At 41.0% G+C, this 26670-nt stretch overlaps 2 protein-coding genes and 1 long non-coding RNA gene across 5 annotated transcripts; all 3 read left to right on the forward strand.

The window, feature by feature from the left end:
* The first annotated feature begins 2694 nt into the window (after positions 1–2694).
* On the forward strand, positions 2695–2868 carry LOC117071424 (COP9 signalosome complex subunit 9-like). Its single transcript, XM_033191386.1, is given in 3 exon segments — positions 2695–2823; positions 2826–2846; positions 2849–2868. Coding segments are annotated over 3 exon segments (168 nt in total). The 5' UTR covers positions 2695–2696.
* A 6116-nt stretch (positions 2869–8984) lies between these two features.
* Positions 8985–9416, forward strand: LOC117069877. The gene is made up of 2 exons (XR_004431699.1): positions 8985–9163; positions 9245–9416. It is a non-coding gene; the product is annotated as an uncharacterized LOC117069877 (long non-coding RNA).
* An 882-nt stretch (positions 9417–10298) lies between these two features.
* On the forward strand, positions 10299–26180 carry GNPNAT1 (glucosamine-phosphate N-acetyltransferase 1). Of its 3 annotated transcripts, XM_033188023.1 has the most exons (7): positions 10299–10569; positions 14123–14166; positions 17252–17419; positions 18831–18893; positions 20403–20530; positions 21573–21634; positions 24472–24846. In XM_033188023.1, the coding sequence occupies exons 3-7, from the start codon at positions 17266–17268 to the stop codon at positions 24617–24619; spliced, it is 555 nt and encodes a 184-aa protein (XP_033043914.1). In that variant the 5' UTR covers positions 10299–10569; positions 14123–14166; positions 17252–17265; the 3' UTR covers positions 24620–24846. The 3 variants fall into 3 exon arrangements, with proteins under 3 accessions (XP_033043914.1, XP_033043912.1, XP_033043911.1); XM_033188021.1 differs by lacking the exon at positions 14123–14166 and having other exon boundaries at positions 10301–10569; positions 24472–26180; XM_033188020.1 differs by lacking the exons at positions 10299–10569; positions 14123–14166 and adding an exon at positions 10623–11060.
* The last annotated feature ends 490 nt before the right edge of the window (positions 26181–26670 follow it).

Below are 26670 nucleotides of genomic sequence, written 5' to 3' on the forward strand. Positions count from 1 at the left end.
GTTTAAGCAATTCTCATGCCTCAGCCTCCAAAGCAGCTGGAATTACAGGCGCACGCAACCACACTCAGCTCATTTTTGTATTTTTAGTAGAGATGCAGTTTCTCCATGTTGGCCAGGCTGGTCTCAAACTCCTGACCTCATGTGATCTGCCTGCCTTGACCTCTCAAAGTGCTGGGATTACATGTGTGAGCCACCGTGCCTGGCCCAAAAGAATAAATTTAAGCTGGGTGTGGTGGCTCACTCCTATAATCCCAGCACTTTGGGAGGCTGAGGCAGGCAGATCACGAGGTCAGGAGTTCGAGACCAGCCTGACCAACATGGTGAAACCCTGTCTCTACTAAAAGTACAAAACTTAGCCGGGCATGATGGCGTGCGCCTGTAATCCTAGCTTCTCAGGAAGCTGAGGCAGGAGAATCACTTGAACCCGGGAGGCGGAGATTGCAGCGAGCCGAGATCGTGCCATTGCACTCCAGCCTGGGTGACAGAGCAAGACTCCGTCTCAAAAAAAAAAAAGAATAAATTTAAGTGAAAGAATTATAAGTATGTGACTAAGAAAGGTTTCTTTTCCAGTTGTACCTTGCATCTGTCCAATTACTTGAAAAAAATATCCAAAGTATTTTTGAACCAACTTTTTTTTTTTTTTTGAGAAGATAGGGTTTGCTCTGTTGCTCAGGCTGGAGTGCAGTAGTATGATCAATCCCACCTCAGCCTCTTGAGTAGCTGGGACTACAGGCTTGTAGCACCATGCTTGGCTAATTTTGTTTTTTTATTTTTTGTAGAGATGGAGCCTTACTGTATTGCTCAGGCTGGTCTCAAACTCTTAGGCTCAAGTGATCCTCCCACCTCAGCCTCTCAAAGTGCTGGGATTACAGGTGTGAACCATGGTGTCTGGCAGTATCAGTACTTTAATGCTAAAAACTTTTTTTTTTTTTGAGACGGAGTCTCGCTCTGCCGCCCAGGCTGGAGTACAGTGGCCGGATCTCAGCTCACTGCAAGCTCCGCCTCCTGGGTTCACGCCATTCTCCTGCCTCAGCCTCCTGAGTAGCTGGGACTATAGGCGCCCGCCACCGCGCCCGGCTAATTTTTTTGTATTTTTAGTAGAGACGGGGTTTCACTGTGGTCTCGATCTCCTGACCTTGTGATCCGCCCGCCTCTGCCTCCCAAAGTGCTGGGATTACAGGCGTGAGCCACCGCGCCCGGCTTTTTTTTTTTTTTTTTAAGACGGAATCTCGCTCTGTTGCCCAGGCTGGAGTAGAGTGGTGCAATCTCAGTTCACTGTAACCTCTGCCTCCCGGGTTCAAGTGATTCCCCCGCCTCAGCCTCCTGAGTAGCTGGGACCACAGGCGCACGCCACCATGCCTGGCTAATTTTTGTATATATATATTTTTTTAGTACAGATGGTTTTCACCATGTTGGCCAGGATGTTTCCATCTCCTGACCTCACGATCCGCCTGCCTCAGTCTCCCAAAGTGCTGGGATCATAGGCGTCAGCCACTGCTCCCAGCCCTAATGCTAAAAAATTTTAAATTGCTTGTAGATACAATATTTTCTGCAACCTGCTTTTTTACATCCTCAACATAGTAAAATGCTGTAAGAATTATTAGGCACTGACATATTTAGTAAAGCCATCACTTAAATTTTACTTCTCAATTTACTATTTTTTAATAGACAATTTATTATATGTCCAATCACTTTGAAGGAAATCATACAAAGGCGGGAATAAAAAAAGATAAGACATGATTAAGAATTTAGCAAATAATTGGAAAGATGAAATTAGCATATGAGAAACAATGATGCAGTAAAAACTAGCAATGTCTGGAGCCAGAGTTAATTTAAGGAGGGTGTGGGGAAACAAGTTAAAACATTGTTTCTGAGGCGGTACATTGGTAAGACTTTTTTTTCTTTTTTCTTTTTTTTGAGATGAGTCTCATTCTGTCACCCAGGCTGGAGTTCAGCTGCACAATCTCAGCTCACTGCAACCTCCGCCTCCCGGGTTCAAGCAATTCTCCTGCCTCAGCCTCCCAAGTAGCTGGGACTACAGGCGCCCGCCACCTCACCCGGCTAATTTTTTGTATTTTTTAGTAGAGACGGGGTTTCACCATGTTAGCCAGGATGGTCTCCATCTCCTGACCTCGTGATCTGCCCGTCTCGGCCTCCCAAAGTGCTGGGATTACAGGCTTGAGCCAGTTTTTAATTTTTTTCATGGAAAATTTCAGACATGTACAAAAATAGTAAAATGCATGTTCAGGCGTCACCAAGTCACTCTGACGGTTTTATTTTCTTGGAATGCTCTTCCTCTAGACATAGTCACAAGGCTCACTTCCTCACACCTTTCAGAATTTAACTCAAATGACATTTCAGAGAGGTCTTCTCTGACTATTCTATTTAACACTGCACCTCAACACTTCTTCTCTTTCCTATTTTTCACCATAACTTTGATCACCTTCTAACATTTTATAATTTAAAAAAATTTTTTTTCTGATCTGTTCACAGTCTAATGAACTACATGAAGGCAAGGATTATCAAATGTTTTCTTCACTGATATGTCCTAGTACCTAGTACAATTCCTGATACGTAGAAGGGCTTAACAGTCAATGAGTGAATGAATATTAATATGGAGAGTTGTTAAAAAAAAAAAAGAAAAATAGGAAGCTGCCCCGTGGCCGGAAGTGGGCCTAGAGCGCCACAGGCCCGAGATGAAGCCGGCCGTGGACGAGGTGTTTCCCGAGGTCGCCGGGCCCTACGTGGACCTGCACGAGGCGGTAGGCAGCACCAGGTTCTTGATGGACTTGGCAACTAATGAAAAGGCTGTTCATGCAGAATTTTAAATGGTTTTGAAGATCTCTTCAAGATGATGACATCCAGTGAGATGCCGTTTGGCTGCAGGCAGGGCCAAACCCTTGATACAGAGCCGTGGCGTGAGCCTGCGCATGACAGTTTCAGGTGATTTTAAAGAACATGTGGAAATTCTTTGAAATTAGGGCCCAGTTAACCAAGAAAGACAAAATTGTACTTGACCACCTGGATGAGGCTGTTAATCTCTGAACATGACCAGGTTTTGTCTTCACTTCAATTAAAAGAAAGCAACGTCACACGCCAAAAAAAAGAAAAAAAAAGAAAAATTACAACACAGTTTGGACAGTATTATATGACACTAGGGAAAAAACATGTGGATTGTGACAGAGGTAAAGCAGTCACCAAATATTCTCTACTCTGAATTTCCCTGCTACCTTGGTACCTAGGCAGGCTTACAATTACTAATATGGCAAATAAATTGTGAGCGGAAGGGAAGTATGTCAATTATGGGATGAGGCAGTAAAAGTTCCATGTATGATTTTCCAGTCCCTTTTCACTACTCTGGTCACTAAAGATGTCATGTAGTTCAGATTTTGACCAGAATAGGGTGGAACTGCCATTAGCCTCCATCTCTGAGTGATTACATGGAGAAAGTGCCCTAACAATTGGTGTAAGACAAGAAAAAAACTTGTTAAGTCACAGAGATTTGGGAGGTTGTTATTGCAAACTTATTCTGACTATAAGCAAATATATGTACACAAATAGCATTTATTAAGCACGTACTATATGTCAGGCACAATGCTGAACACTTTACATATGTTATTTTATTAAACCTTCATCAAACTCTGAAAACCTGTACTATTATACTGAGATAAGAAAACTGGGACAAGGTGAGGACAAACCATTTGTCCAAGGCTGTCAGCTAAATGGAAGGGCTGAAAATGAAACCAGGCAATCTGAAGAAACATCTACCAAGCTGTTAACAGTGGTTGATATGGTTTGGCTCTGTGTTTCCATCCAAATCTCATCTCAAATTGCAACCCCCAGGTCTTGAGGGAGGGACCTGGTGGGAGGTGATTGGATCATGAGGGCGGTTCCCCCATGCTGTTCTTCTGATAGTGAGGGAGTTCTCACGAGAGCTGATAGTTTTGAAAGTGTTTGACAGTTTCCCGTTTGTTCTGTCTGTCTCCGTCCTGCTGCCTTGTGAAGGTGTGCCTTGCTTCCTCTCACCTTCTGCCATGACTGTAAGTTTCCTGAGGCCTCCCCAGCCACGTGGAACTGAATCAATTAAACCTCTTTTGTTTATAAATTACCCAGTCTTAGGTAGTATCTTTATGGCAGTGTGAAAATGGACTAACACGGTGGTTATCTTTGAAGGCAGAAATATGGAGACTGATCACTCTTTGTTCTATATTTCTGTAATATTTCAAGGTTTTTGTTTTGTTTTGTTTTGTTTTTCCAACCTCCACCTCCCAGGTTCAAGTGATTCTCCTGCCTCAGCCTCCCGAGTAGCTGGGACTACAGATGTGTACCACCACACCCGGCTAATTTTTGTATTTTTTAGTAGAGACAGGGTTTCACTATGTTGGCCAGGCTGGTCTCAAACCGGCCTCAAGTGATCCGCCCATCTTGGCCACTCAAAGTGCTGGGATTACAGGCCTGAGCTGCGCCCAGCCTTATTAAGTTCAAATGTCTATTAAAAAAAAAAGAGTGATATGGTTTGGCTCTATGTCCCCATCCAAATCTCACCTTGAATTGTAATAATCCCCACGTGTCATGGGAGGGACCCAGTGGGAGGTAACTGAATTATAGGGGTGGGTTTTCCTGTGGTGTTCTTGTGATAGTGAATAAGTCTCATGAGATCTGATAGGTTTTTTGTTTTTGAGATGGTGTCTCACTGTGTTGCCCATGCTGGGGTATAGTGGCGTGATCTCGGCTCACTACAACCTCCACCTCCTGGGTTCAAGTGATTCTCCTGCCTCAGTCTCCTGAGTCACTGGGATTACAGGTGCCCACTACCACACCTGGCTAATTTTTGTATTTTTAGTAGAGACAGGGTTTCTCCATGTTGGCCAGGCTGGTCTCGAACTCCTGAACTCAAGTGATTCGCCCACCTCAGCCTCCCAAAGTGCTGGGATTACAGGCATGAGCCACCATGCCTGGTCAATCTGATGGTTTTATACAGGGGAGTTCCCCTGCACATGCCCTGTTGCCTGCTGCCATGTAAGACATGACTTTGCTCCTTCTTGGCCTTCCACCATGATTGTGAGGCCTGTCCAGTCATGTGGAACTAGGAGTCTATTAAACCTCTTTCTTTCTCTCTTTCTTTCTCTCTCTCTCTCTTTTTTTTTGACGGAATTTCACTCTTGTTGCTCAGGCTGGAGTGCAATGGCATGATCCCAGCTTTTTTTTTTTTTTGATGGAATTTCACTCTTGTCACCCAGGCTGGAGTGCAATGGCATGATCCCGGCTCACTGAAACTTCGGTCTCCCAGGTTCAAGCAATTCTCCTGTCTCAGCCTCCCACCACCACCAGTCCTGGCAAATTTTTGTATTTTTTTAGTAGAGATGGGGTTTCACCGTGTTGGCCAGGCTGGTCCTCAGGTAATCCACCTGTCTTGGCTCCCAGAGTGCTGGGATTACAGGCATGAGCACCTCCTTTTCTTTATAAATTACCCAGTCTCAGGTATGTCTTCATTAGCAGTGTGAGAACAGACACACAGCTTCATTCATAAAAAAAAGAAAAAGTACAGCTGGGTACAGTGGCTCATGCCTATCATACCAGCAATTTGGGAGGCTGAGGTGGGCACATGATGGCTTGAACTCATGACTAGTCATGAGTTTGAGACTAGCCTGAGCAATGTGGTGAAACCTCATCTTTAATAAAGATACAAAAAAATTAGCTGGGTGTGGTAGTGCACGCCTGTAGTCCCAGTTACTCGGGAGGCTGAAGTGGGAGGATTGCTTGAGCCCAGAAGGCAGAGGTTGCAGTGAGCTGAGATTGTGCAGCCATACTCCAGCCTGGGCAACAGAGTGAGACCTTGTTTCAAAAATAAAAGGAAAGCTGGGCGCGGTGGCTCAAGCCTGTAAAAAATCCAAAAAAAACTAGCCGGGCGAGGTGGCGGGCGCCTGTAGTCCCGGTACTCGGGAGGCTGAGGCAGGAGAATGGCGTAAACCCGGGAGGCGGAGCTTGCAGTGAGCTGAGATTCGGCCACTGCACTCCAGCCTGGGCGACAGAGCGAGACTCCGTCTCAAAAAAAAAAAAAATAATAATAATAAAATAAAAGGAAAATTGTTTGAGTTTCACTTGCATTATGGAAATAATAGTGCCCACTTTATGTCACAGGATTCATATGAGGATCAAATGAAATAATTTATAAACATGTTTAGAGAATGTCTTAGCCTGTTTTCTGCTACTGTAATAGAATACCCAAGAATGGGTAATTCATATAAAAGGAAGTGTATTTGGCTCACAGTTCTGGAGGCTGGGAAGTGCAAGAGCATGGTACCAGTGTCTGTTGAGGGTCATCCCATGGCTGAAGGCATCACATGGAAGGAGTGGTGTAAGAGAAAGCAAGAGAGGGAGGAGCTGAACTCATCCTTTTTATCAGGAACCCACTCCCATGGTAACAGCATTAATCCATATTATGTGAGGGAAGAGCACTCATGACCTAATCACCCCTTAAGGGCCTCCCCCTCTTAATACTGTACCATGGCAATTAAATCTAAATGTGAGTTTTGTAGGGGACATTGAAACAATAACAGAGAATTATAACTTTAAGACCATATTAAGTATGTACCATATTACCTTTTTTTGTTGTTGTTGTTGTTGAGGCGGAGTCTCGCTCTGTCGCCCGGACTGGAGTGCAGTGGCCAGATCTCAGCTCACTGCAAGCTCCGCCTCCCGGGTTTACGCCATTCTCCTGCCTCAGCCTCCCGAGTAGCCGGGACTACAGGCGCCCGCCACCTCGCCCGGCTAGTTTTGTATTTTTAGTAGAGACGGGGTTTCACCGTGTTAGCCAGGATGGTCTCGATCTCCTGACCTCGTGATCCGCCCGTCTTGGCCTCCCAAAGTGCTGGGATTACAGACTTGAGCCACCGCGCCTGGCCTTTTTTTTTTTTGAGATGGAGTCTTGCTCTGTTGCCAGGCTGGGGTACAGTGGCGCGATCTTGGCTCACTGAAACCTCCACCTCCCAGGTTCCAGTGATTCTCCTGCCTCAGCCTCCTGAGTAGCTGGGACTACAGGTGTGCACCACTATGCCCAGCTAATTTTTGTATTTTTAGTAGAGATGGGGTTTCACCATGTTGGCCAGGATGGTCTCGATCTCTTGACCTCGTGATCTGCCCACCTCAGCCTCCCAAAGTGCTGGAATTACAGGCATGAGCCACTGTGCCCAGCCTGTATCATATTTCATCCAGTCTTAGACACATCCATTGTATGACACACCATTAATTTATATACCACTAAGAAAGAAACAATGTGGCTAATTTAAAACTATAATATCTTATCACTTGGAACTTGTAATACCTAGTGAAACAACTCTTTTATACTTAATTAGACATGGATTGTTATATCTAATTCCTGTGCAAACATTAAGAGGAAAATATAATTGAGCCCAGAAGGCAGAGCTTCTGCCTTAACCAATAAATTGGTTAAGGTATTCTTTTTTTGAGGGGGATGGAGTCTTGCTCTGTCATCCAGGCTGGAGATCAATGGGCACAAGCTCGGCTCACTGCAATCTCTGTCTCCCAGGTTCAAGTGATTATCCTGTCTCAGCCTCCCGAGTAGCTGGGACTACAGGCGTGTGCCACCACACCGGCTAATTTTTGTATTTTTCTGAGACAGGGTTTCACTATGTTGGCCAGGCTGGTCTTGAACTCCTGACCTCGTGATCTGCCCGCCTCAGCCTCCCAAAGTGCTGGGATTACAGGCGTCAGCCACTGTGCCTGGCCAAAGTATTCTTAAACTTCTTGTTCAGGCCAACATTCCTGAATCATTTCTCAACTGAATCATTGACATCCATGTTTTTCCACATAATAGCCTTATCTGTGCCAATGAGGATATTGTTGTTGGTTGGACGTGGTGGCTCACACCTGTAATCTCAACACTTTGGGAGGCCGAGGTGGGTGGACCACAAGGTCAGGAGTTCAAGACCAGCCTGGCCAACAAGGTGAAACCCCATCTCTACTGAAAATACAAAAATTAGTTGGGTGTGGTGGCGCATACCTGTAATCCCAGCTACTCAAGAGGCTGAGGCAGGAGAATTGCTTAATCGGAGCCCAGGAGGTGGAGGTTGCAGTGAGCTGAGATCACGCCACTGTATTCCAGCCTGGGCTACAAAGTAAGACTCCCTCTCAAAAAAAAAAAAAAAAAAAGAATATTGGTGAATGCAGCATTTCTTCTAAGAATCTAGAAAAATAAATAAAAATCACCAAAGGACATACCAATGGTTCCATTAAACCAGAAGTTGAGACTGTCTCCTGGTTATCTTGGGCTCATCATTGCCAACTGAACCTACCTACAGGCAAAGAAAGGGGTTAACTGTACTGGCCAGAGTGATCGACTTTGTCTATTAATGAGAAATTGGGTTCTTATGGCCCAATGTGGGTAAGGAGGAGGATATCTGGAATGTATGAGATCTCTGGGGGTACCTCTTACAAGTCTTGTGTTCTGTGATTTTATATAATTGCTTACATTTCACTTTTTGCTAATTTATAAAACATACAGCAGTTTGTTGTACAGGAGAAAATCACTGAAAACATTTGACCAGAAATCTGATAAGAAAAACGGGGAGGGCCATATGCTTAAGATTAGTGGTGTGTACATAAGTATTTTTTTAAATTTTTGTTTGTTTTGAGACAGGGTCTTGCTCTGTGGCCCAGACTGGAGTGCAGTGATGCAATCATGGCTCACAGCAGCTACCTCCCAAGCTCAGGTTATCCTCCTACCTCAGCCTCCTGAGTAGATGGGACTACAGGCACATGCCACCATGCCTGCCTAATTTTCAGTATTTTTTTGTAGAGACAGGCTTTTGCCATGTTGCACAGGCTGGTCTCAAACTCCTGGGCTCAAGCTCAAGATCCACTTGCCTAGGCCTCCCAAAATGTTGGAATTACAGGTGTAAGCCACCACGCCCAGCCATGAGTGTTTATTTTTATTTATGCCTTACATATTCTTTTTTTTTTTTTTTGAGAGACAGGGTCTTGCTCTATTGTCCAGGCTGCATTCAACCTCGTGGGCTCAAGTGATCCTCCTGCCTCAGCCTCTGGAGTAGCTGGGACTACGGATGCACACCACCACATCCTGTTCATGCCCTATATATTCTTTTGTATATATGGGTGTAAAAACAGAGATAAAAACAGAGATGTGGATGCCATCAGCTCACTGATATTTCGCCGTATATATTCTTTTGTATATATGGGTGTAAAAACAGAGATAAAAACAGAGATGTGGATGCCATCAGCTCACTGATATTTGAAGTTCTGAGAAAGCATAAATCAGTAAAGGAGTTAACTGAAATTTAAATCTCACAAATGAGCAAAAAATATAATTTCTGGTATACGATCTATGGGGTTCTTTGAATACTATTGCTTAAGAATAAAATACTTTGCGATTTCAATAAATCAAAAATTATGATACAAGGCAAGGAAGGGGAGCTACTAGCTACGAGACTTTTGTAAATTATGTAACATCTTTGAACCTCTGTTTCCTTATCTGTTAAAATAGGGACAAAGTGCTACTTAGGTAAGACACTTCAGAAATGGGGCTCTGAAAAAAGTCGCTTTTCTTCTCCTCACGAAAGGTTTCTAAACCTCAGCACTCCAGACATTTCAGGCCAGGTAATTCTTTGTTGTGCGGCGCTGTCCTGCCCATTGTAAGGCGTTTAGCAGTATTCCTGGCCTCTACTCACCTGTGCCCTCCACCATCTGGAGATTCCAATGGCACCTCTCTCCCAGATGAGAGGCTGAAAATGATTCATACATTGCCAAATGTCTCCCGGGCGGCAAAACTGTTGCAGTTTTTATTGGATGAACATGAACTCCATGTTCATCCAATAAAGGGTTTGAGGGACTGAGAAATGAAACAATAGTCTCGAAGGAGTGGAATGCAGTGGCCCCAACTCCTAGTTTCATGAAGGCAGGAACTGTGACTCAGAGGCCTGGGGATGCGGAGCTCTGAGTTGCCAGTTGGTAGGAAAAGTCCTAATTAATGGATTGAATCATGAAGGGAGGGCAACAAGGGACAAATGGAGAGGGCCAGTGGTCGAATCTCAGGATCAAAGAGGCCCACACTGGTCACCACTTACGCTGCTGGGCTGACTGCTAGGTAGACGTACGCAGATAAACTGAGACAATGACGCGGTGGGAAAGGCCTTGTGGAGGGAGGAGGAGGAGCCGGGAGAGCCCAGCTTTGGTCCGGCGGCCACCGCCCCGGGCGCCAACGCGAACCTCAGGCCCCGCCCCTCGTCCTCCGGGTCCCGCCCCCGCTCTCCGGGACCCGCCCCTCGCTCGCTGGGCCTGGGCCGGTGGCGCCTCGGCCGGCGCCTCCGTCTCCGCCTCCGCCCGCCTGTGCGCGGCCCTGCGTGAGGGGGCAGAGGCGGGGTGGAGGCGTTGGCGCTGCCACGTCTGGGCCGCGGTTCCCGACTGTGGCGCGGGCGGTGGAGGAGGAGGTGGGGCTGGCGCTGAAGCCGGATCCGGATCCGGTGCTGTGCACCCTGGTGGGGGAGAGTCCGACGCGCCTGGCAAGGAGCGCCGACCGCGGGGCCTCTACGGGTGAGGAGGGACCGGGGCCGGGGCTCAAGAGCTGGACCTTGTGTCCTGGGGGCTGGGGCGGGCCTGCCTTCAGGTTTATCTAACAGGTGTGACTGGTGCCCCGGCGAGGTCCCCGGGGGTGTTGTGGAGGAGCCGGGCATTAATCCTCGCCAGCTGGGTGCACATGGTGTGGAGCGCGGGTCCCAGGAAGTTGAACGCACGCGCGCCTGGAGCGGAGGTTAACGATGATGGCCAGCGGTCCGGCCATACGAGGGTCTTGGCCTGGCAGGACTGGAACTGGGACTGGGGTCGGAACTTCGCTTCCCAGACTTTGGCGTGGGAAATGAGACAGTTGGTCGCGCTCTCTGCAGCCATCGGTTTTGAATGGGCACGAATGTCCCAGGCCCCTTCTCTTCTCCTATTCCCGGGCGCATCCCACGGTGGTCGGGAGCCACTGAGGCAGCTGCTCCGAAGACCACCTCCGCACCGACTAGGTCGGCGCTTTCCCCACGGTACAGAGGGACATCCTTTGTCTCCTTTTCCTAGGCTCCTACCTCTAGAAACACCGAGTAGTGTACTGTGATTTCTGTTGTAGGAACTGATGTTTATGTAAGCCAAACTAATTTAAAATTTTCATACAAAATGGAACGGACGATTATACGATTCGTTTTGTTAGGATAATCCCTCATGAACGAATCCTAGAATGGATCTCAAGAAATTTAGGCAGGATTTGCCAAATAGGGGAGGGAGCGCTAGCTGTATGGTATGATGATGTGAAGATTGGGGTCTGCTGAGGATGGTAATCGAGGTCAAGATGCGAAAACAGGAGGATTCTAGCCCCAGGTCACTTATATGCTGTGTTACCTAAGGGGCAAGTCTTGGGAGTTCTCCAGCTTCCTCATCTGTAGACTGGGAATAACACCTAGATTGTAAAGGTCAAATAAACTATCAGAAAATACTTTTGAAAATTCATGCAGTTACACAGTTTAATAAACATGGCCAGGTGTGTTAAAAATCATTAACGAAATAGATTCAGAATGGATTCTTGTTATCGAAATTGTTATAAAATGAATATAGAGGAATCCGAAGTCCGCCCCTCCCCCATTCACCTGTACTTAGAAGGTGCCCCAGGAGCTCTTGAGAAATACATAGGGTGGTTTAGATTTGGCCTTAGATTATGTTTTTAAAATTTGTAGATCGACTTTTAAAATCTTCATCTCCGGTGTCTATTACTTGTTGCTCTCAGTTGGTTGCTTCTAGCAGTAGCCTCTCTCCCCAATTCGTATTCCAATCTGATACCGAGGCTCAGAAGCCAAATAGTTGAAATTTTGTTTAAAAATATTCAATTGAGTGAAAAAATATTAAATTGACGTGATGACTAGTAAAAATGAATTTGGTGTATGTTTTCCGCGGTATTGTGGCAGTTTGGGAATTTTTTTTTTCTGTCCTTCTGGATTTTCTGAAATGTGACCTACAAGTAAGTCTTATTCGTTATTCATTCACTAGGCATTATTGGGCTAGTGTTAGGCTTAAACGGGTCTTCTAAACGCCCGCTAATTTAGCAGTTAATCAGAAAAGGTTCTGAGGAATACTTAAGGAGGGTTAGTGTTTACTATACTTTTTAAAGTTAATCTAAAAACTTTAAAGATCCTAATGATACGAGATTTTGCTTCATGCAACTGTGCAATTTTATTTGCAGAAATTTCCTGGTTTTGCAGTATCTGGGCACCTGAAGATGCTAAAAGATTATTTATGTAAAGTTACTTATTTAATTATGTTCTAAAACCCTTTGGAACTGGGTTTCAAGTCATATCTTGCTTCACCTTGCCCAGTACATTAGTTGGGCACCAGCAGAATTTTACCGTTTGAGGACAGAGTGAGCTAAAGTGGGCCTTCAGTATGGCTCTGTTTTGTAGAAGAGCCCATAAAAACATTTTTGATCTTAATTTCTGATTGCCTGGTTAATAGATTCTTATTTCAATCTGGAATGCGTTGTTTAATGTGACTAGTCTGATTCCCATTTTCCAAATGTAGGTTCTAAGTGCTGCTTATGACTTAATTTTTAACCCTTGTACAATAATAAGGTAGGGAATATATCTACTCTAGTGCATCTTCAGTGTAATGGTTAAGAGCAGAGTCTGAAGTCATACTACCTAGCAGGACTGGCTACGTAATATGTAGTAATCCAACTTAAAATGCAGAGTTCTTTGTTAAAAAATTAAGAATTTCAAAACAGTGGCAGCAGGGTATTAAACTAAGTGCAGTGTGCCCTCTGTAACGGCACAAGTCAGGGGCTTCTGAATCTGGCCCTGTTGCCTCATTTTGAATCCTCACTCTGTTCCTTATTGGCACTGTAACCTTGAGCAAGTTACTGTGCCTGCTTCCTTATCTGTAAAATTGGGATAATGATACATCGTTCATTGTATTTTTAAGAGTTAACATATAGAAAGTTTTCATTAAGTGTTAGCCAATATTATTTATTTTTATGATCATTTGTGGAATAGGACTGTCTCTAAAGTACAAGAAAATATTAGTATTTCCTGGTTAAAACTTATTAGTTAAGGGCTTCATAATCCTAGTTGTTTTCCTGTATACTTCTTCCCTCTCATGAAAATTATTAACCCTATTTTTCATGTTTTCTAGACCACATTTTTATTGTAAACACAGACTTCATAGGAAAAAGGAATCTAGTTAAATGTGGTTAAGGTTGATTTAAATTCTCTTTTGAGTTTTCTTTGAACTTTGTATTTACAACTATGTTTAATAGCGTGACCAAAATGTTTAAATAGTGTGCTGCCTTGAGGAATTTACGTTTTTAATACTGTACACATTTCACTTTATTAATAAATACTTAGCCTGTTTATCTACATACCTGAAAAACAATGTTGCTACCTACCTTTCAGATGAGAGTACACACAAAAACCTCAAGGATCCAATTTAGACAAAACACTAAAACACATGGATTCAAATTCATCTATTAAAAACTTGTTTCGGCTGAGCATGCTGGTTCATGCTTGTAATTCCAGAACTTTGGGAGGCCAAGGCTGGAGGATCACTTGAGGTCAGGAGTTCAAGACCAGCCTTTCCAACATGGCAAATCCCCAACTCTACTAGAAATACAAAAATTAGCCAGGTGTGGTATAAGTCTGTAGTCCCAGCTACTCGGGAGGCTGATGTGGGAAGCTGAGGTAGGAGGATCACTTGAGCCCAGGAGTTGGAGGCTGCAGTGAGCTATGATTGCACCACTGCACTCCATCCTGGGTAACAGAGTGAAACCCTGTCTCAAAACAGAATAAAGCAAAACAAAAAACCTATTTTGAATGGATATTAAACTTGTTAAATTTGAAATGACTGATCATCACAATTTCTGTATTTTCCTTAATATTGTTAGAACTAGGTATAGTGTGTGCAGCATAATTTGAATCCTTGTGTGTGTGTGTGTGTGTGTGTGTGTGTGTGTGTGGCCGGGGGGACCTCTCAGCAGTCTACATTATAAACTGCGTTATTCTTTTCTATGCAAGAATGCTAACTTTTGGTATAACATAAACATAACAGCCTGTCATTCTTTTTGCAGTCCCTGTAACCAGCACAGTGCCTGATTCATGAATTAAAATAAAGGTGAAAAAAATGAACAAGAATTTATAAACTTGAATTTTAAATTTATTGCTAACTAGCATGTATCTTATTGAGTACTTGCTGTATTCCAGGTATTGCTAAGTGCTTGATTGCATACAGTCATGCATTTAATTCTCCCAGTAATTTCATCTCCATTTTACAAATGAGGAAACTACATTCTAAGAGCTTAATTACCTTAGTACGTATCACACAGTTGACATTTGAACACCAGGTCTGAATCCGAAGCTCATGCTCTTTCTATGCCTAGGTTTAAATCCTGGCTTCACTAGTTTTGTGACCTTGGGCAAGTTATTTAACATTTTCTCATCTGTTAAAGGGTAGATAATAACCACACCTAACCTGTAGGATGGTTGAAATAAATGAATTAGTAAAGTTCTTTCAATAGTCTGGCACATAGGAAGTGCTAAGCAAGTGTTAACTTCTGTTGTTACATCACATCACACTACCTTCCCATAACTACTATATTGTAGCACTGCTTATATAGTTACATAGGATTACACAGGCAGAAACTTATTAGTTTAAGGAAAAGTTAAGAATATTAGCCCTAAAGCATACTGTGACTTATGCAATAAGGAACAATTGGGAGTTAGGTTATTGGGCAAATTGTTCTCTCATTAAAATATGGTTTCTTTAACTGGATATAGAAATAAGTTGGGGACTGCTTTTTTTGGATCTCTAATCCAAAAATCCAACACTCCAAAATTTGAAACTTTATTGAGGGCCAACATGATGCCACAAGTGGAAAATTCCACATCTGATTTCATGTACAAAAAGTTTTCCATGCACAAAATTATTTAAAATATTGTGTAAAGTATTTGTGCTATCCGTATAAGGTGTATATGAAACACAGATGAATTTTGTTTTGACTTGGGTCCCATCTCCAAGATATCTCATTATATATATGCAAATATCCCCAAGTCCGAAAAAAAAAAATCCAAAATCTGAAATACTTCTGGTTCCAAGCATTTTGGATAAGGAATACTCAACTTTTAATTGTTGGGAAGCATCTGTTTCTTTCAGCAATTCTGTGCTGCACAGAAGCCCCCTGGCCCCCGTTTTATGCTTTATATGATTTGTTTTTCCTCCTTCCTATCGTTAATTCTCTGCTATTTAGTCTTAGTTTTAAAACACTACAACGAGTGAGAACCTGCTCATTTCTAAATGTTCAAAAAAGAGGGGGAAATATCATGATCACTTTTCAATAGCATGAAAAACACCAGCTGTTTTTAAGCTGCTTAGATGCAACTGAGAAACTTACACTATACATTTTAATTTTAATTATTTAATTTTTTTGAGATGGAGTTTCACTCTTGATGCCCAGGCTGGAATGCAATGGTGTGATCTCGGCTCACTGCAACCTCCACCTCCCGGGTTCAAGTGATTCTCCTGCCTCAGCCTCCCAAGTAGCTGGGATTACAGGTGGCTGCTACCACACCTGGCTAATTTTTTATTTTTAGTAGAGATAGGGTTTTGCCATGTTGGTCAGGCTGGTCTCGACCTCTGGTGATCTTCCTGTCCCCGCCTCCCAAAGTGCTGGGATTACAGGTGTGAGCCACCATGCCTGGCCCACACTACAGATTTTTAGAAAATCGGCTGTGAAAACAAAATCCTTCAGTGTATATCTATCATAGCCAAGGTAAAGTATTTCTGAGAATGCCAAAAAAAATTAATTTGAGCCTGTTCATCAATTATCTTCTATTCATAGTTCATTTAAAACAAAACAAAAAGCTACATGTGGCCAGGCATGGTGGCTCACATGGTAGCTCTTAAATTTTTTATATTATGTTCTTGGATTTTATTATTGAGCCAAGAAGTCATCTGTTTCAACAGGAAATTGCAAGGGGAAAAAAAATTAAAAAAAAAAAGTCATCTCTTAGTCTTACTTGCCAATAAAGAAAACTTTCAGCGATGCGCAGTGGCTCATGCCTGTAATCCCAGCACTTTGGGAGAGTGAAACTCTGTCTTTAAAAAAAAAAAAAAAAACTACATGCCCAATAAGTTTTCTTTTTCTTTGAGAGGGAATTTCACTTATTGCCCAGGTTGGAGTGCAAAGGCACTATCTCAGCTCACCGCAACCTCTGCCTTCCAGGTTCAAGCGATTCTCCTGCCTCAGCCTCCTGAGTAGCTGGGATTACAGGCATGCGCCACCACACCCATCTGATTTTTGTATTTTTAGTACAGGCAGGGTTTCCCCATGTTGGTCAGACTGGTCTTGAACTCCCGACCTCAGGTGATCTGTCCACCTTGGCCTCCCAAAGTGCTGGGATTACAGGCATGAGCCACCGTGCATTGCTGAAAGTTTTCTTTTTTGGCAAGTAAGACTGATAGATTACTTTAAAAAAAAAATTTTTTTTCCCCTTGCAATTTCCTGTTGAAGCAGATGACTTCTTGGCTCAATAATAAAATCCAAGAACATAATGTAAAAAATTTAGGAGCCCATGAAAAGTCAGCTATACATTAGTAGCACAAACCCAGAGGAAAAGCATGTTTTAAAAGACCTGATAATAGCCGGGGGCGGTGGCTCATGCCTGTAATCCCAACACTTTGGGAGGCCGAGGCGGGCAGATCACCTGAGGTGTGAAGTTCCAGACCAGCCTGGCTAACATGGCAAAATCCCGTCTCTACTAAAAATACAAAAAATTAGCCAGGCGTGGTGGTGTCACATGCCTATAATCCCAGATACTCTGGAGGCTGAAGGAGGAGAATCACTTGAACCGAGAAGGCAGAGGTTGCAGTGAGCCGGGATCGCGCCACTGCACTCCAGCCTGGGCAACAGAGTAAGACTGTCAAAAAAAAAAAAAAAAAAGACCTGATAATAAATGGGATTTTATAGTTTAAAACTTACTAATTTAGTCACTTAGCCATTTTTTATCTGATAGTAGGCATGATTTTTCTATTTATCTGTAGTGGTGGAATTTAATGTTAGATTCAGGATAGGTTGCAGTAAAATATCTCGCATATCTGCTAAAGAATGCTTTTAATTGCATTAATTTATATTAACTTTCTCAACAGTCATAATTTTCCTTTTATTAAATAAAATGACTTAATATTTACATTTTTATTTTAGACCTTACTAGAAAGATGAAACCTGATGAAACTCCTATGTTTGACCCAAGTCTACTCAAAGAAGTGGACTGGAGTCAGAATACAGCTACGTTTTCTCCAGCCATTTCCCCAACACATCCTGGAGAAGGCTTGGTTTTGAGGCCTCTTTGTACCGCTGACTTAAATAGAGGTAATGTACACAATCCTGTATAAAATTAGAGTTAGCTTTCCATTTTTCTCTATAAACATTATGATAAAGATAATTTTTAAAAAATATTTGACTTTTGGACTTTTTTTGTATAATACTTAGTTTTTTTTTTTTTTATTATACTTTAAGTTCTAGGGTACATGTGCATAACGTGCAGGTTTGTTACATATGTATACTTGTGCCATGTTGGTGTGCTGCACCCATCAACTCGTCAGCACCCATCATTCATCATTTATATCATGTATAAAGTGATGGACAATCGATTCCAATGAGTGTGTGTCATGGCTAAGACCAAATATTACTGTGAAATATTTAGAATGAGTTAAATATGACATCACTCCTTCCTAATTAAGCCAAAAAGATTTCTCATGAACAAAAATTAAATTATCATGTATAATGACACATAAGGAGGAATCTTAAGCTGGTTGGGGAATGAGGGTGGAAATAATTTTCCTTGGATAAGTTGAAAGGGTTTTTGTAGGTTTCTTTCTTTTTTTAACATGTAAATTCTCCAAGTTAACTTCCTTAAACTTTGGTAATTAAAAGTCAAGTTTGTACTTTTCACAATTATCTCTTTGCTAGACAGCCTGAAGGGCCTAATTTTGGCCTAATTAATTATTGAGTGTAGAAAAGTTAAGATTTTCAGAATTCCAGGTGCAGTTTCACATTAATTTCAGGTAACACTAATGAAATTCACTAGAAATTACAATTTTAAAGAGTGTGTAATCTTAACAGTGTTACTTATACTTTATTTTTTTTTTTTATTTTTGAGACGGAGTCTCGCTCTGTCGCCCGGGCTGGAGCGCAGTGGCCGGATCTCAGCTCACTGCAAGCTCCGCCTCCTGGGTTTACGCCATTTTCCTGCCTCAGCCTCCGGAGTAGCTGGGACTATAGGCGCCAGCCACCTCGCCCGGCTAGCTTTTTGTATTTTTTTAGTAGAGATGGGGTTTCACCATGTTAGCCAGGATGGTCTCGAACTACTTATACTTTAATTTGCAAATATTGTATTTGGCCATATTGTACTTGGCCATATTGTACCTTTAAGTAAAACCAAATCACATATTTGGGAAAATTTGGCACCCTTTACATTGAACTTAATGTAAAATATAATACATTGAATAATGTATGTTCTGGGTCTATAAACATTGGATATTAAGGTCAGCACTATTTAAAACATCTTATGCAGGCAGAAGCAATGGTAAAACCTGTTATTATTTTTGTTATATGTAGTAATTATAGAAGAATAGGGTTCACTTTATATTCTAATAATTAAAAGATTATAGAAAGTTCTAAAAAAAATTGCCCATAAGCCCACCTGCTTAATATATTGCTTACTTTCATACTGTCTTCCTTTTGCTTGTCTCGTAATTTGAAATCTGTTTTTCAAAACTAGGTTTTTTTAAGGTATTGGGTCAGCTAACAGAGACTGGAGTTGTCAGCCCTGAACAATTTATGAGTAAGTACTATAATCTTTTTTTCCTGAAATAAAGGGAAACATGATTTCATTTTTGTTTAGAGCTGTTTAATGCCCACTTCTGTTTTTGTTCAAATAGCTGGAAATTATTCAAAGAACAAATTAGCTGTTTTCTTATTTAAATTAATGTGGCTGAGTTGTTCTAGAATCCAAATGTACCAGTAACTTTGTTTTGCAAACTATCTGACTACTTTATTAGATAATTACTGTACCATAGGACCTAGGTGTTAGCTCTAGAGGTTTTTCATTTTTTATTGTAGTATTTCCCTTACTGTGGTTATATTTACATAAATTTCATTACCGAATCAAAGTTAAGACCATATGCTTTAAATTTATTTTGGGGTTTATTTGTATTGAAGTTTAAGGTTAGCAGGTATCTTAAAGAGTCAGTCCACTCGACCCTGTCCCCCTTCTTTTAGACATATGAGAAAATGGGAATTTAGAGAGATCCAAAGACTTGCCCAAGATCACAGGTAGTTATTGCTACGGTGAGGAATAAAACCTTAATTCTGTCCAGTGCTCTACCACTGCTTTTTCCTGTTATAAAGGAAATGAAGTATTATTATCATTACTATTTAGTAATATTTAATAGCTGAGGACTTACAATTTTTCATTTCCTTATAATAGGTAATTTTTGTACTGAACTGTTTGACCCTCCTGAGAATGAGGACCATCATTCTGATTCTCATTTTTATTTTCTTCATTGAATTTATTTCTTTTTCCCATTTTAGATTTCTATCTGGAATGAGACTATAGAAATTAACAATATGAGAGACTATTAGCCTCAGTTTTTATTCCTGAATTTCTCTTTGTGTGCACATCAATTAGATGAGAAACCATATTATTTCAGCAATAGTACTGACAATCCATTTGAGGGGAAGTATCTTTGCACCTATTTGCTATGTGACTTGGAAACGTTACTTGGAAACAGATATGTTTTACCTCCTTGCAAGGTGCTCTCAAAGCAAACAAGAGCAAGTCATGTTATCACAAAACACTTTCCATCACAATGGGAAAATTAAAATCTATTTTGTAAAAATATTTTGAAACCGAAAGACTAAAAATTCTAGAATTGAGCCATGTAAACATGCTCTTGTTAAAATGTGCATAGGTTTGTTATATTTGAATATCTATTGAGTATAAAAGTTAAAGAGATCTATTTAAAGTAAATGAAGAAACTGAAGTTTTCATTAGTCATGGAAGTGGCAATATCAGCCATTTACTTGTATTTTAAGTGTTGTTCATCTAAAATAGCTATATGAGTCTTTATTTTGCTAGCAGATATTTTGAATGTGTAGGTTATATTCCAAATGATACTAATTGCTGATATTTCAACTACTTGGTAATATTTTCTTTAGAAATGGAAGGTAAATTACTACAGTAAAATAGCTTTAAACATTTAGTAATTAAGTCAGCTAATCCTAGTATTTTTCTGGCTCTGCATAAAATTGAATGTCTACTGTGTAACAGTTTGTTGTCCAATTTCCACAGAATCTTTTGAGCATATGAAGAAATCTGGGGATTATTATGTTACAGTTGTAGAAGATGTGACTCTAGGACAGATTGTTGCTACAGCAACTCTGATTATAGAACATAAATTCATCCATTCCTGTGCTAAGGTATGTGCTGCTTATAAGTAAAATGGATGGGTATTTTCTAGCACAACTGACTGAGTTTCCATTAGACAAATCTGTTTTCTCACTGGTTTTTGGTGCTTCTTAGAAATCCCTTTTCCCAGTGTGTTCTGAGAGCTTTAAGAAAGAAAATGTATTAACAGTATGAATTGTATGCTAAAATTGTTCTGTAAGGTGGATCAATTTGGTATAGCCATAGAGAAACCAAACAATTTAGCAGTAATGCACAAAATCCCTAATGTTACTCTTAAAAAAACAATACTTTGAATATACTACATGAGCACAAATTTGTTTCCAGATGATAAAGGGTTCAGAATTTATTCTGTTTGAATTATGATACATCTAATGCATGTAGTGCCCTTTCATCCCTGAATAACTCACATAAAACAGTAAATAAAAAAAAGAGAGAAAACCTTAAATAATTCAGTGAGAATAAGGTAGGAACACTTGGGATGTGTTCTGTGACACTTAGAATTTCGGTGGGGTTTCTGTACTAGACAATTTTATTTGGATATCTAAAATAACTTTCTAGCAAGCAAGGAGTAGAATGATCGATATATTCATGAAAAGGTTACAATTTGGTGATGTTGATCAACATCCTAGTATTTGTGTAAAGACAACGGGGTGGGAAGGTTGGGGACACAGCCAAAACAAGTTTAGGTCACAAGTTGACTCATATACTATTTCCTCTAGTAAGTAAAAACATCTTTAAATTATTAACTTTTAATAGTAGTACTCTCATACTAGTAGGAAACACACTTTTGGGCTAATCAGATTTGCCCCAGCTTCTCTGTCATATTTAAAAACAAAGGAAATGTTCAACTATTACAGAATATTCTATGATCTCTTTCTCATAAGTTGTAGAAATACATACTAAAACAGCCTTCACTGTATAATATTTTTTGCATTTGGTTTCTGTGAAGTTCAAGTTTACAAAATATACTTCTTATTATCAGTAAATTCCTACTCGTTTTAGCTAAAAACAAAAGTAAATGCTTACTCCTTTAAACACTGTAAATATTTTCAGAGAGGAAGAGTAGAAGATGTTGTTGTTAGTGATGAATGCAGAGGAAAGCAGCTTGGCAAATTGTAAGTAGGCAGAAACAAGGTAACCCTGGATAAATTTTGTTCCAATCTAGTTTCTTACCAAGATACTTGTTTGAAGTTCTTTTTGGCTTCATTAATTTTGAACTCACTCCAATAGTTTAGACTGAATTTCACGAAGAAATAAAGTATTATTATACATATTTTGCCTTAAAGTTTGAAAATTGGAAGCATACTTCTTTACAGACAGTAACATCTTGAAATTATTAACTTTTCATAGTAATACTCTCTTTTTTTTTTTTTTTTTTTTTGAGACGGAGTCTCGCTCTGTCTCCCGGACTGGAGTGCAGTGGCCAGATCTCAGCTCACTGCAAGCTCCGCCTCCCGGGTTTACACCATTCTCCTGCCTCAGCCTCCTGAGTAGCTGGGATTACAGGCGCCCGCCACCTCGCCCGGCTCGTTTTTGTATTTTTAGTAGAGATGGGGTTTCACCGTGTTAGCCAGGATGGTCTCGATCTCCTGACCTCGTGATCCGCCCGCCTCGGCCTCCCAAAGTGCTGGGATTACAGGCTTGAGCCACCGCGCCCGGCCCATAGTAATACTCTCATACTAGTAGGAGATAAACTTTTGGGCTAATCAGATTTGCCTCAGCTTCTCTGTCATATTTAAAAACAAAGGAAGTGTTCAACTATTACAGAATATTCTATGATCTCTCCTTCTCATAAGTTGTAGAAATACTGAAATAGCCTTCACTGTATAATCCCCTATATGTTTATCTAAATCATTTAAAATAAATATAAATAAGTGGTATTGATTTATTGCCCTTTTATACGAACTTGCATCTTATAATTTTTAGTTTTTGAGACAGGGTCTGTTTTTGACGGCTCTGTCACCCAGGCTGAGGTGCAGTGGCTCAATCTCAGCTCACTGCATCCTCAGCCTCCTGGGTTCAAGCAATCCTCTTCAGCCCCCCAATTAGCTGGGACTACAGGTGTATGCCACACCTGGCTAATTTTTTAAAATTTGTAGAGGTGGGGCCTCATCATGTTGCTCAGGCTGGTCTCAAACAGTCCTCCTGCCTTGGCCTCCCAAAGTGCTGGGATTACAGGTGGGAGCCACTGTGCCTGGCCTAAGAACTTGCTTTTTAACATTAGCTCTTCTGAGTTTTAAGGAATTAACAAATATTAAATACCTGCTTATGTATCAGATGCTATTCTAGATATTTGGAATACTTCAGTGAACAAAACAGACCAATTTCTTGTGTTCTAGTCCATTTAATTTTATACTTTTTTTTTTTTTTTTTAAATAGATGGGGTCTTTTTCTGTTGCCCAGGCTGGAGTGCAGTGGTACGATCACAGCTCACTGCAGCCTTGAATTCTTGGGGCTCAAGTGAGCCTCTCATCTCAGCCTCCCAAGTAGCTGGGACTACAGGTGCACACCACTGCATCCAGCTAATTTTTTGTAGAGACAGGGTTTTGCTATGTTGCCTAGGCTAGTCTCCAACTTCTGGATTCAAGTGATCCTTGGCCTCCTAAAGTGCTGGGATTATAGGAATGAGCCACTGCAGCCAGCCAGTCATACTTCAATCAAGGTCTTTTGGTTTTTTTAAAAAATAGGATTTTTTAGTCTGTTCAATCATGGGCAAACCCTTCAAATTTATATATCTTTTATAGTTTTAATACTCTAAAGCACTCAGATCCACACTTTAGTAACGGGTTTGAATTCATTAAGAAACTGTGTATAGATGTAGACTTGCTTTGTTTCTACTTCATATTAATAAGACCAATCTTGAGTTAATCTGATACACACCTTCACAAATATTAAAGCAGCTTTAAAAATGATTAAAGAGCCGGGCGCGGTGGCTCAAGCCTGTAATCCCAGCACTTTGGGAGGCCGAGGCGGGCGGATCACAAGGTCAGGAGATCGAGACCATCCTGGCTAACACGGTGAAACCCCGTCTCTACTAAAAAATACAAAAAAATAGCCGGGCGAGGTGGCAGGCGCCTGTAGTCCCAGCTACTCGGGAGGCTGAGGCAGGAGAATGGCGTAAACCCGGGAGGCGGAGCTTGCAGTGAGCTGAGATCTGGCCAGTGCACTCCAGCTTGGGTGACAGAGCGAGACTCCGTCTCAAAAAAAAAAAAAATAAAAATAAAGAGCAAAGCTATTATGTACTCATTTTATGTGGGAATGTTGACTGCTCCTAAGTTGTTTAAAGACTTAAAAGAAGTGTTACAAAAAAATTTTGATCATTTTTTAAAAAATGTTTTCAGTGTTAACATACATCTTACAATTCATTTTTTTTTTTTTTTCTTTTTCTTTTTTGAGACAGAGACTCACTGTGTTGCCCAGGCTGGAGTGCAGTGGCGCAATCACTACTTACCACAGCCTTGACATCCCTGGGCTCAGGTGGTCTTCCCCCCTCAGCCTCTGGAGTAGCTGGGACTTTAGGCATGTGCCATCATGCCCTACTAATTTTTATATTTTTTGTAGAGATGGGGTTTTGCCATGTTGCCCAGGCTGGTATCAAACCTCTGGGCTCTAGCAATCGCCTGCCTTGGCTTCCCAGAGTGCTAGGATTACAGGTATGAGTCACTGCACCTGGCCTTAAATTTCATTTTTAAAGAGGGCTTAGGGTGAGTTTAGTATTTGTCCTATTTATTAGTGAGCTGGAGATTACTAGATAAAAGTATATTTGACTCTAAGTAAAAATGCTTTGGTGATTTAAATGCTTATCTACTTACATGAATGCAATGGGAAAAGCCATAATCGAAACCTGTTTCTAAGGAAACTTAAGTTTTACAACATTAATTCATATTGTTACTAGAATCAATTTTTATTAATAAATGCTATCTCCTCACCCTCCCCCCTTTTTAAATTTCAGGTTATTATCAACCCTTACTTTGCTAAGCAAGAAACTGAACTGTTACAAGATTACCCTTGAATGTCTACCACAAAATGTTGGTTTCTATAAAAAGTTTGGATATACTGTATCTGAAGAAAACTACATGTGTCGGAGGTTTCTAAAGTAAAAATCTTTTAAGAAAATTTTCAAAGGGGCTAATGCTACAATGGTACACTCTTCCTAGAGTTGAAATATTTTGTTGCTGCAGCCGAGTGACCTCCATAAATACTGGACTGAAAAAACATTGTAATACTACAAGTATAATGACATTTAGAAGATTACTTTGGGCTGGTGGGACATGCTGTGAATTTAGATTACAGATTAATATTATAAAGGGGATGATTTTTAACCAAAGGAATATATTTTTAACTTGAATCTTTTCTTGCATTGTATTTTTCTAAAAGTTTGGCTTCATTTCTTGAGTATGGGTAATAAGGAGTTATATGTCTGCTATTTGTGTTGCTCAGTTAAAAAAGTATTCATTGAATAAGGCTGTTTCTTATCACAGGCATAAAATTAAATATTTTTGTTTCAAAGAAACATCTCAATACACTTAGGGGTGTATTGTTTCCCACATATTAAGTCAGGGTGGATAAATTAGTTATTATAACTAAACATAGTCTAGTCCAACATTCATCTCAATACAGGCAAACAACCTGATCAGCCTTTTAAAGAAGTAGAAGAAATGAAAATTATTTGACAAGATTAAAACAATTTATATATTTTACTAAAAGTTTATATAGTATAGTCTATGTAGATTAAAAAGTGCCACTTGTCTTTTCTGTGAATTATAACTATTCATTTGTTAAAAACGCCTAAGAGCAATTATAGTGGGACATCTAAGGTCCTTTTTAAACAGTGAATTAGTAAACCTCAGCATATGTGTTTCTACCCCGATTTATTTTTTCATGGGTATCTGAAGCCTCTCTCCTAAGTTTTTTCAAAAATGGAGTATCACAAAATTGAGTGAAACACAGTACTTAAAAATGTATTGTACTAGATTTGCCAAATTCATAAAATGTTGATGGAAGCTTTACTTTTTAATGTGATTATAATGGCACTATTCTGGTCATTATCCTGTTTTATTTATTTAAATTTTTTAAAGTTGAAGAATTAAATACTTTAATGGTTCTAATCTTTTGCATTCCATGTTACATTAAACCTGTTCATATGAGTAGTCTTCTGTTAGAATCACATCTGTGCTTTTCTTGAGTCTGCTATTGAACTATTAGATTACGTCATAATTCATAAAATTTTAGTTTTATGTGCTCTTTGTAAAACGAACTTGGAAAGAAAATACCAGTGTTTCTCACCCCATTGACTCACGCCACGCCATTTTGGATTTCCCTCCATGCAGCCCGCTATAGTTGGCTTTCCAAAACAACAGAAATCCTTCACCAAGAATGCGCTACTTACCTGCTTATGGCCTATGCATACGAACTGATCTGTCCTTTGTGAAACGCAACAAAGTTAGTTCTGTCTTTTCAGAAGTCCTACAACCTTGGCAAAGAGTAGTTTTATCAGGTAAATTCTGGTAATTAAAAACCCATGTTAAAAATTAGCCCGCCGGGCGCGGTGGCTCAAGCCTGTAATCCCAGCACTTTGGGAGGCCGAGGCGGGCGGATCACGAGGTCAGGAGGCCGAGACCATCCTGGCTAACACGGTGAAACCCCGTCTCTACTAAAAAATACAAAAAACTAGCCGGGCGAGGTGGCAGGTGCCTGTAGTCCCAGCTACTCGGGAGGCTGAGGCAGGAGAATGGCGTAAACCTGGGAGGCGGAGCTTGCAGTGAGCCGAGATCCGGCCACCGCACTCCAGCCTGGCGACAGAGCGAGACTCCGTCTCAAAAAAAAAAAAAAAAAAAAAAAAAATTAGCCTAACCCGGGCACAGTGGCTCACGCCTGTAGTTCCAGCACTTTGGGAGGCTGAGGCGGGCGGATCACAAGGTTAGAAGTTTGAGACCAGCCTGACCAACATGGTGAAACCCTGTCTCTACTAAAAAGAAAAGTTAGCCGGGCATGGTGGAACGCGCCTGTAATCCCAGCTACCCAGGAGGCTGAGGTGAGAGAATCGCTTGAACCCAGGAGGCGAAGGTTGCAGTGAGCCGAGATCACGCCACTGCACTCCAGCCTGGCGACAGAGCGAGACTCTGTCTCAAAACAAAACAAAAACTATTAG

This window comes from Trachypithecus francoisi, unplaced genomic scaffold (assembly GCF_009764315.1).
Source record: "Trachypithecus francoisi isolate TF-2019V2 unplaced genomic scaffold, Tfra_2.0 Lachesis_group3, whole genome shotgun sequence".
In the NCBI taxonomy this organism is placed as follows: Eukaryota; Metazoa; Chordata; class Mammalia; order Primates; family Cercopithecidae; genus Trachypithecus; species Trachypithecus francoisi.

Excerpts from the sequence above, each read along its gene's own strand:
- GNPNAT1 (XM_033188020.1), top strand. The coding sequence starts at position 10,733 with ATGGTGTGGAGCGCGGGTCCCAGGAAGTTGAACGCACGCGCGCCTGGA. Across the intron at positions 11,061-17,251 it reads AGGTCGGCGCTTTCCCCACG|ACCTTACTAGAAAGATGAAA; the intron begins GTACAGAGGGAC and ends TTTTTATTTTAG. Across the intron at positions 18,894-20,402 it reads CAGCCCTGAACAATTTATGA|AATCTTTTGAGCATATGAAG; the intron begins GTAAGTACTATA and ends CAATTTCCACAG.